The sequence below is a fragment of the Xylocopa sonorina genome, chromosome 5, assembly GCF_050948175.1.
Source record: "Xylocopa sonorina isolate GNS202 chromosome 5, iyXylSono1_principal, whole genome shotgun sequence".
Lineage (NCBI taxonomy): Eukaryota > Metazoa > Arthropoda > Insecta > Hymenoptera > Apidae > Xylocopa > Xylocopa sonorina.
In genome coordinates, this window is record NC_135197.1 from 5,678,340 (window position 1) to 5,688,070 (window position 9,731).

At 44.6% G+C, this 9,731-nt stretch overlaps 2 protein-coding genes across 3 annotated transcripts; both read left to right on the forward strand.

Moving 5' to 3' along the window:
- The first annotated feature begins 1,344 nt into the window (after nucleotides 1-1,344).
- Nucleotides 1,345-4,255, forward strand: LOC143423689 (DNA damage-regulated autophagy modulator protein 1). 2 transcript variants are annotated; one of them, XM_076895191.1, is made up of 7 exons: nucleotides 1,345-1,525; nucleotides 1,935-2,048; nucleotides 2,879-3,000; nucleotides 3,085-3,311; nucleotides 3,403-3,541; nucleotides 3,623-3,780; nucleotides 4,026-4,248. In XM_076895191.1, exons 2-7 carry the CDS (start codon nucleotides 1,978-1,980, stop codon nucleotides 4,113-4,115), a joined length of 807 nt encoding a protein of 268 aa, XP_076751306.1. In that variant the 5' UTR covers nucleotides 1,345-1,525; nucleotides 1,935-1,977; the 3' UTR covers nucleotides 4,116-4,248. The 2 variants fall into 2 exon arrangements, with proteins under 2 accessions (XP_076751306.1, XP_076751307.1); XM_076895192.1 differs by lacking the exon at nucleotides 1,345-1,525 and having other exon boundaries at nucleotides 1,920-2,048; nucleotides 2,879-2,961; nucleotides 4,026-4,255.
- Nucleotides 4,256-4,963: 708 nt separating this feature from the next.
- On the forward strand, nucleotides 4,964-8,340 carry LOC143423580 (DNA damage-regulated autophagy modulator protein 1-like). The gene is made up of 7 exons (XM_076895015.1): nucleotides 4,964-5,359; nucleotides 5,930-6,273; nucleotides 6,706-6,827; nucleotides 7,144-7,370; nucleotides 7,755-7,893; nucleotides 7,974-8,125; nucleotides 8,202-8,340. The coding sequence occupies exons 2-7, from the start codon at nucleotides 6,191-6,193 to the stop codon at nucleotides 8,301-8,303; spliced, it is 825 nt and encodes a 274-aa protein (XP_076751130.1). The 5' UTR covers nucleotides 4,964-5,359; nucleotides 5,930-6,190; the 3' UTR covers nucleotides 8,304-8,340.
- The last annotated feature ends 1,391 nt before the right edge of the window (nucleotides 8,341-9,731 follow it).

The following is a 9,731-nucleotide window of genomic DNA, read 5'->3' on the forward strand; positions in this document are numbered from 1 at the left end:
AATTTGTACAAGGAAATCAAACTGATGTCACGAGAAAATTTTAACCTACCACAGTTCAATGAAAATATAACTGTTTTATTAAACGAAGAATTAGGGGAAAATCTGACTAGGAATTAGAATCAAAGAACCAGTCGTGAATTACTTTTAATGGACAACGATACTTTAAGTTACATTTTTAATATATTATTGCTGTTGTCTCGATAACACAAGACTACTAGTCGACTGCGTTACGTAAATAATGCAAAGAACAATAAATTAGGAATTACCATTTATTACACGGTACAGCAAGAAGAACAACACCGAACAAACTGCCTATATTTAAATATCGTAACGTTGTTAATACAAAAATGTGGTTTTACCAATTACCTCCTTGTTTATCTATTCCTTTTACATACATTTTACTTTGAAACCAGTAATGGAAATTCTTCCTATCTCTAATTATGTTTCCCTTCGTTGAACCACGTGTTCCTCTGCAACTAATTTTTTGAAGCAGAGACAAAATATTACACGGAACTCGAACTTGCAATCGTTTGAAAGATACAAGACCCAGCTCCTTCGCACATTAAATACCTGAATCGATAATCAACCATAGAAGAATAAATTTCCTCAGTGCCAGGGATAAATCGTTTGTTTAGAAAGAAATGTAAGACCTAGAGATTTTTTCTGTTTGAAACAAAACAATTTACTTTCTTGCCAGCTATAATTGCAGGGAGTTGCATATTGTAGAACGGAATCAATTACGTAACTCGAGGAACATTACCGAATATCGTTCCATTACGATATCGGTGTAATGCCGATAATGCGACGTTAATTATGAATTCTTGGTATAGCTAGTAGTGTAGCGTTTATTACGTACATTGGCATGCAAGAGTTATCGGACGCGACTCAGCGGGCAACAGCAACACTTTATCGATAAATTCTAATTCGATTTAATCATGGTTTATCAGAGATGCGAACTTCGATGACCAATTATTCAGCGGTCAATACTTGACAGATCAATCATTTATTCCTTTTTATCAGTGGCGTACATGATTGCAGAATAGCAAACTTTTTGATACTCGAAATCAAACGAACTTGATAATCTCTTCATCTCGCATCAATCAATTCTTCCGATTATAGAAATGATTATAAACGACAAAAATAAATTTGAGCGACTCTTTTAAGATATCAAATTTGCGTTAAAGGGCTAAATTTTTCATCAGATGTAACTGCAACAATTTCCCTACATTTAAATTACAATGGAATAAACCCAATTTAACAAATTATCACCGTTTCGAAAGATGCGAAGGAGCTTGTTTGGAAAAATAATAGGCTGTGATCACCGTCAGAGGTGGTATAACTCGATAAAGAATAGGACGAGATGGTGCGTTAATTGCTGTGCAACCCGATCGTGTGCGTTAATCAGTGATCGCCGAGTCGCGTAGGGCTAGAGGTATGTTAGCAGCGCTAATGGACAGTCGCTACAAGGCCCTCCGTGAAGGTGTCCCCTCTGGCAAAGTCCCAGCCACCCAATCTTGTAATCAAGGTAAGCCATCGAATTGTTTCATTAAGATTAAACGGAACGACAACTTGCATTCGTGGAACAAACGCAGCTCCCAACTTATCGCTTTTTTATTCTTAATATCAGCAACTTTTTATCGCGATACTTAAATAATCTGTTTAAGTAACACACACGAAAAATTCCTCTGTTCGTGATATTAGAAATATTCTGAATAAACTCTGCTGGTGCGAATTAGAATGCAAACTCTATTTGGAAATATGATTTAATTGTACTCGATGTATGTTTCGAAACACGGCAGACATTCCGTTTTCATTTTATCTACTAAGTACCGTATAATTAGATGTATCAGTATCACCAGCGGAGTGGTCAACGAAATTATGTCCGATCGTGAAGGCTAAGAAGTCCGAAACGCGATCACTCTTTTTCTTTTAAGGGGTACGTTACTATTCAACGCTTCAAGACGAACGGAAAGAAGAATGTCATACCGAAACCTGCATGTTATACCATTGAGCCTCTTTATTCTGATTCCAGTGACCTTCTTGATTACGTAAGTTGTACCAATTAAGATAAAACTTTGGCTACCATCGACAACTAATTTATTTACTTATTTACAAACGCCTACATAATTCATTTTTTTTTTCTACCATATGTGAAGGATAGTAACACATATTTGTGTATATTTTAATACACTGATTTGCGTAAAAAGTGTTATATATTACGTCAGAATTGTTCGTGTGACTGATTTGGATGTACGACGACGAAACATTTTTTGCCAGCAATTAGAGAACCGGATTTATTGGAACAATGGCCACCGGTTCACGGTGAAAATGAAACCGTAATTGAAACGCGGAGAGCTACTGTTCATCGACTAGCTTACCGTTTATCAAGGCCATGGTATCGGAAACAACGACAGCCGTGTATTCTGTTTCTGATAACACGATGCAAATCGTGATCCGTTTGATTCATCATACGCGGTTGTGTACGCTTCGCGCAGATTCGCGATTCTGTAAATAAGTCTGCCTTTAATCGTAGACGAGCTACTGAATATTTTGCGTCGACGTAATGCCTTAAACGATACTTAAAATGTGTAAATACGGATACATCGGTTCGAATAAACATAGTCATCGTTTAGAACTTGCTACCTACCGCATTCTGGATTCTGAATAATTCATGACTCATCTCTCTCTCCATCTCTCGGCATGCCAATCATTTTAATGGTTATAATTTAAATGGTACACAAACAGAGACGAAGTATTTTTGAGGTATCCTCCAACCAAGTCCCAAATCCATCGCGCGAAGTGATTCAGCTTTATGTAATCCCCCTCTCGAAAACACCGTCCTACATGTTTTTGATTTTAAAATTAATTGACATTTCAGATACACTATATCGGTGCAGTGGGACCACGTGGTACCAGGGTTCCCATACATATCGGAAACAGGCACCTTGTCACCAGAATCGTGTATATTTGCACAGTTTCTTAATATAGCCACGTTGCTCCGTAAATTTCGATTACCTATTCGTTTGCACGCGCAGCGCGATGGGAAACTGAACAGTGATTGATAACGTCGCGCGTTTATTTTAGTTGCCTGTTGCGTGTACATCAGGCATCGACAAGTTTCTCAATGGCGATTGGAAAGGGGCAAGGATCTCATTAAGAAGAGGATCATCAATGCGACCGCGTACTGCGGCGGCCTGGCCTGCTTCGGGCTCAATATCCTGGCGAACTTTCAAGATTCTCACGTCGTCACGGCTCACATGGTCGGTGCTATTACATGTTTCACAGCTGGGACCATCTACTTTTGTCTGCAGGTATAAATCGAGTTACCTCGACATGAGCTTCAATCTTCGAATGAAACGCATTCTGCTTTAATATTGGTAAAAACTCGAGCGATATTCCTAGACGTACTTGAGTCACAAAATGGTACCAACGGTGAACAACAGAATCGTGGTTTACATACGTGCTACTCTTTCGCTACTGACGTTAATTTCGACGATCACCGTGGTCGTACCCGGTTACATTTCATTGAAGGAATTTCAAGGTAACGCTTTCCCGTTTTTCTTACCCGAGACTCGCGTGGACAAACGCAATCGTGCAACAACGAGTTTTTCGTGAGTTTCAGGGAACGATTATAAGAAATGGCGACCAACGGACGGTGGCTGGGGCTGGCATGTTACTAGCGCCATTTCCGAATGGGTTCTGGCAATTGTCTACTGCCTTTTCCTTCTCACGTTCGTGCCGGAATTCCGATTAATTAACTTCGAGGATCCTGTGGTTACGGTACTCCTTCCTCCTAACATTATTTTCGCAATAACCGCAAGTATTCATCACGTCATAGCCCCGAGTCATTAATAGTATACGGTGAATCATAATTTATCGTGTCACGTTTCCTTCTCCTGCAGAGTCGCGAAACAGTAGCAGAACATTATGCAAGTTCATTTGAAGTAACAGTCCTTAGTTAGAAGTAATATCAAAACTAAACTGATGTTAGTATTCTTCAGTGACTCTCAATCTTCTGCTTTCAGCTGACGTACTTAGACAAGGATCGACGTAAAAAATTGCCAACCAATAGAAGATCGCAAGTCCAAGAATCCCAGGATTCCTCGAATATCTGACCATTAATTAAGTATTAAATCGTATTCCTTCCAAAGTATCGATTTAAAAATAATTTCAAGTAACTCCAATCTATTTCAATCGTTTGATCGACTAATTGAAACTATTCGCGATTGCATCTCGCAGTTTACTTTCATTTTTATTCACCACTCATCCAATTGTCTCTCTAGCAGATCGCGTAAACCAGATTCGTTGCCAGCAGATGCCGACGTTTCGAAATTCTTGCGGTCGATAAAGCCCACCGTATGGGATCGCAATCTCTGATAAAACCGATCGACATAACGCGCGAGTGTCGCGCGTTTCCGCAACAAACGACGCGTGAATCAACCTTGACAGCTGCAATCCCGACAGCTATCGCTGTCTAACGACTAGTAAAACAGGATTTGCCGCGACTAAGTCGTACGTTGATCGACGAACACGATCAATCTATTTATCCGCTGAAGTCGTCTTGTAACGCTTGCGAGCAGCAATCCCGCCCTTCTTTTAAACTTGCGTCATCCGCGATCAAAATCCTGAAGCTGTCGATTGCCAGTCGACAGCTGCTAACTTTCTAACCAAATTAAAAAGTCCGCTTAGAAAATTTATTAGAAATACAATTATTTTTAGCTACGAATCGATTTCTACTGAAAAACGAGGCTTGAGAAGTCACCTCTCGATATATATGTACTCCAGTTCGGAGAAAACTAAACAAACCAATCCGGCAGGATCGTAAATTGGTCAGAAGAAATTCGTTTACGCAATCGTAAAAGGAAGCAACGATTATCTGGTCGGGGCGCGGTAGTGTCGATAAGTGTTTCGCGAACATGTACCTATTATCGGGATACGTTCGCAGTTAGCGTCAGAACAAACGTCCCACGGAGAACGTCGGCCAGTAACGACTCGTCGGCGTCAGTCTCGTGGCGCAGCTGCTCAGAGCGCCGTTCTAGCTGGTACAACATCGATCGCGCACGGTCGGCCATAACCTCTGCGATTTTTGCTCGCTCCTCGTCCTGGCCCCTCGAACGAAAGCTCCACGAAATCACGCGAGATCGAACGAGTCGCGAAGGATACGGAACCGGACGAAAACTCGTCCATCGTTCGTCGCGAATCATCCTCGCGAGACGGCGGACAGTGTCGGGTGCTGTTGGGTGCACCGAGAAGACCTTCAACCGTGTGCAACCCCTTGCGAAGGAGTTTCCAGTTTCAGTGAGACGCGACAGCTAGTGGACAGCTCGTCGAAGACGGCTGGACGACGGAACTATCGAAGGTAGTTGAAAGTTTCATCCGTTCGCGTTAGTTTCACAAGTACTCGACTGTTTTCGAGCGTCGTTGCTACGCAGTAGGGCTCTCCATTTGCGTCTCGCGGCGAGGTGGTTTCCCTTCGCTTTGTCCCTAGACAACGCCCGCGTGAGAATATTCGCACGCGTTCAACCCGTACACCTACTGCACGCGTTTCGAGGCGTGTCATTCCCTGTTGTCGGCAAACAATCGCGATGACGTGAGTCACGACCAGTTGGTGCGGTTTACCTGGTCGGATATAGCGCATAATATTTCTGGCGCGCAGCTCGTGGACTAGATTCAATCTCACGCATGTGTCACTAACGAGGATTATTCAAATCATTAGCTCGAGGTAAATATATGTCGGTTTCTTCTAACACTTTTGCAAGTGTTCGATACGAAAAGTCTCGCGCATCCAATTAATCGAGGGTGTCTATCGAATTCCCCTCGATCCTCGATCTGGTCTGTTCGTCTCGATGGGAAACGACGAGGTCGAAAACAACATGGACACGTTCCGCGTTAATTCACCACGTGACATTTTGTTGTTTCCTGATCGAAGGTACATCGCAGAGGAACGTTGATGGCAGCCGAACCGCAGTGCGGTCGTGATTCCTCGCATTGGCAGCTGCTGATTTCCCTGGGGGGGAAGTAGAATAAGAAGTCCAGCTGTCGTGGAACAGACGAGCATGAGCGGTCGTCGCTCGTGGACGCGTGCAACGACGCGTGTGTCTCTACGATAGCGGCGTCGCCCGTGGACGTCGTCTGACGTCATTGGTTCCGGCGGGAAAGCCGACGATAACCAGGAACGCACACCGGAAACATGGATATGGACGATTTTTGGGTCAACCTTCATTACTTGCCGATCATCCTGTTCGTCTCCTTGCCCTCTGTTTTCATTCTGACGTAAGTAAAAAAATTCTCTCACGTTGCCAGGGCTTATCCATGTTTGTTTTATTATATTTTTAGTCGGATCGGATTTCGTGGAAAAAATTCTTTCCGCGCGCATTTGGACACGCTTAAAATAATTTCGAACCTCGAGCGATGCCTCTTTTTAGTTTCGTCTGTTTGCGCGTCGAAGCGCTTGCGTGCGATTGTATGCGAAGTGCGATACGCGGCATTCTTATTTGAACATTTGATTTGCAAATTGCATGAATTTTAATAACCGATGGTGAGAGGTGGCTTAGGGTCAGTATATATTATCGCAAGCTGTTGACGGATGATACGATCATTTTTAATTAAATATCCTCACGTTGTAGGAGTATATTTTGATTAGGATGTAACAGAATAGACGTCAGAATATCTTCTATTTTTTTTATTGTTATTTACGTTTTACAGTTACGTAATAGCAGTTCTGTTGGGCCATGTGGAAGCCGAATTTCCTTACATCTCGGATGCAGCCACCTATGCACCGGAGAGCTGCATATTTGCCCAGTTTATCAACATGATCGCGATGCTCAGTGAGTGCACTTAACAGACGAATACATTTACAATTTCGATACACGCCGAGGAAATCGATTGACACCTCGCACGTGGTACACTGACCTCGATTCTCGTTCACAGAGACCAGGCGAGAGTTACGCCAAGCAAAAACATTTGCTTGAAATTGTAAAAAAAAGTCGCATCTAAATTTATACAATTATCCACTATCTAAATTAGAAGATAACTGATACATTCTACTAATTGGACCGATAAGACGAAGAACTGATAGGAGAATTTTTCCATTCATTTTTAAAACTAATACATTCGTTTTTCTACCCTTTTCAATTGTTTCAGTGTCATTCATGGTTTACATAAGGTATTCCCAGGTGAAAGAATGTTCGAGTACGTTTAGCCTGCAAACAACCCTGCCAAAATGGAATCATTGGGCCCTAATTTTTGGCCTAACGTCGACGTTCGGCCTATCCGTGGTCGCAAACTTCCAAGAGACATCCGTGATCGTGATGCATTTCATTGGCGCCCTTCTCTGCTTCGGCGGTGGCACAGCATACTTTTGGACACAAGTACGTACAACGAAATTATTCAGTTACCATAAAAATCAAACGAAAGTCGTGAAACGCATCAACCGTTAGACACACAATATTGATTCAATAATATCTCACAAAAGGCCAATGAAACTCAATTTTAGTAATTTTTCAATCTCCATTCGAAAGAAAGTCCAACGAAATTGTTCATTCTCCCAGACAAAGGTACTTCTAATTTGAGACTGGCTGAAAAATCACGAACGCGACGCTAATGTCGCTTAATTAGATCGCGCCGAACGAAATCCGATTCACGACTTGCGTAATTTCCCGGAAAGCTGATTTATCCACGGCGCCGCATTGTTTTTCGTTAGCCGTTGCCTTCGCGGCTCCTCTATTTTCCGCACGTTTCGTTTCCGTTTCCAGGCCGTGTGCTCATTCTACTTGCACCCCTTCGGGTGCTCGCTGCGACTGGCGCATCTGCGAACCGCATTGTCTACCTTCTGCACCGTTTGTTTCGTCATCACCGTCATCACCGGTGTGCTGGCACACTTGGCCTATAAAGGTTGGTTCGTTACGTTTCTTCGCGCTGCCATGTCTCCTCCTCGCGCGTGAACCTTGCGCATTCAACGCCTTTATTTCCAGGCACGAATCCTCGAAAGTGGTACAAGGAGGACGGCGGATGGGAGCTGCACGTTGCGAGCACGATCACGGAATGGCTATGCGCGGCGGCGTTCTGCGTCTACATTTTGACGTTCACGGACGAGTTCCGGGACGTAAAAGTCACTCATCCAAAGGTACGCGACAACGATACATTCTCTGTTAAATCGTCCGGGCTGCCACTAATTAATCACGCATCTGGTGTGTGTTCAGGTAGTGTGCAATCTCAGTCGAACGCGATTGAGCAACGAGGCGCTGAACGAGAGCCAGGACTCCGCGATGAATCACAATCGAGAGACAGCGACGATCACCTGATCGCTCATAGGCAGGGGCGCCGGTGGCTACGTCAACCTCCTCTCGCATTCTCCAGTGAACACCCCGTGTCCCGGTTACAGGTACCGCGAGTCACGTGAAGCGCTCTTGGACGAAGTCGCGCCGTTGGTGGTGACAACACCGCCAGCTACCTGCGATGTCGAGGGGAGAACCGACGTCCTCTGCCCGGTGCAAATACACGTGCACGATCCAACGATACGCGAGCGACGCAGGCTGGGCAACGAGCAGGACGAGGCTATGCGTGCACAAAAATGGGGCGAGGATCGTACGAGGAACTGGATCGATCTCGACGAGAACGTCTTGGACGGCTATATACTGATCGACGATTCCTGCCTCGAGTCTGGTATCGTGCCGGACGAGTCGCAAGAAGTCCCGTACCCGGAAGGGGCCGCAGAAGTGGACGACGAGGACGATGACGCGGACAGCCACGGTAAAGACGAGTCCTCGGTTTACAGTAGGATAAAACGCGGTGGCTCGAGGAGGCCTCGCGAGGACTTCGATCTGAGCACGACCTATCCGATGGCGAACAGCCACGGGAATGCTTACAAAGAATCCAGCAGTCATAAAAGGTACAGCGAGCTGTATTCGGAATTGGCTGTCAAGAACTACCTGGAGGCTAACAGGGAAGAGGTGGCTAATTATTCCGTGGCCAACAGCCACGGTGATCACAGCGTGTCGTCGGAGAACAGAGAGCGAAGCTTCAGGGAAATAGCGGAGATCGATCAGACTGCTTGGGATACCAGACAGCAGCCGAACTATGAGGTCGCCAATAGTCACAGTAATTACAGAGTGTTCTACGATAGTCAGACGCAGCAGCGGGACTTGCTGCACACGGCTGCATGGCCGATAGAGTCCTGGAGGGAGCATCTGTTCGTTAACACCGGTGTGTCTGAAGATCAGAAGCAGAAGTCCGAGAACATGGAAAACGCGGGTAACGACGAGTCGATGAAAACCAGTCGCACGGAAGCGAAAAGTGATCCCAGTTCTGAACCGGCCTGCGACATCGAGCAGTGCCTCGTTCAGATAGAGGAAAGCCTCCTAAATATCGAGCAGAATCTGCTTCACGTGCAAGATCTCGATATACCGGAATTGAGGAATCTTTTGTACAAAAGTCCAAGCATCGAGAAGAGTCTGTACGAGGTCCAGGACCTCTTATACGCCGATGGTATTGTTCCTGTAATAAGCAAGAGGAAGTCTACGAATCTTGTTTCTGATGACGAAGATGAGGACGAAGAAGAAGAAGAAGAGGAAGAAGAAGAGGAAGAGGAAGAGGAGGAGGAAGAAGAGGTGTGGATAAGCCATAATATAACTGTAAAGGACAACGACAACGAAGACGACGACGCTGGTGCTGGAGCCTACGACGGCTCGAACGAAGAATCGTCCGATACTGCTAATATAGAAGAAAATAAT

Bases quoted from the DNA above. Each gene is read 5' to 3' on its own strand.
- LOC143423689 (XM_076895191.1), top strand. From the start codon at position 1,978: ATGTCATACCGAAACCTGCATGTTATACCATTGAGCCTCTTTATTCTG. The intron at 2,049-2,878 runs GTAAGTTGTACC...TTGACATTTCAG, and splicing joins CCAGTGACCTTCTTGATTAC to ATACACTATATCGGTGCAGT. The intron at 3,312-3,402 runs GTATAAATCGAG...CGATATTCCTAG, and splicing joins CCATCTACTTTTGTCTGCAG to ACGTACTTGAGTCACAAAAT.
- LOC143423580 (XM_076895015.1), top strand. From the start codon at position 6,191: ATGGATATGGACGATTTTTGGGTCAACCTTCATTACTTGCCGATCATC. The intron at 6,828-7,143 runs GTGAGTGCACTT...CAATTGTTTCAG, and splicing joins CAACATGATCGCGATGCTCA to TGTCATTCATGGTTTACATA. The intron at 7,894-7,973 runs GTTGGTTCGTTA...CTTTATTTCCAG, and splicing joins GGCACACTTGGCCTATAAAG to GCACGAATCCTCGAAAGTGG.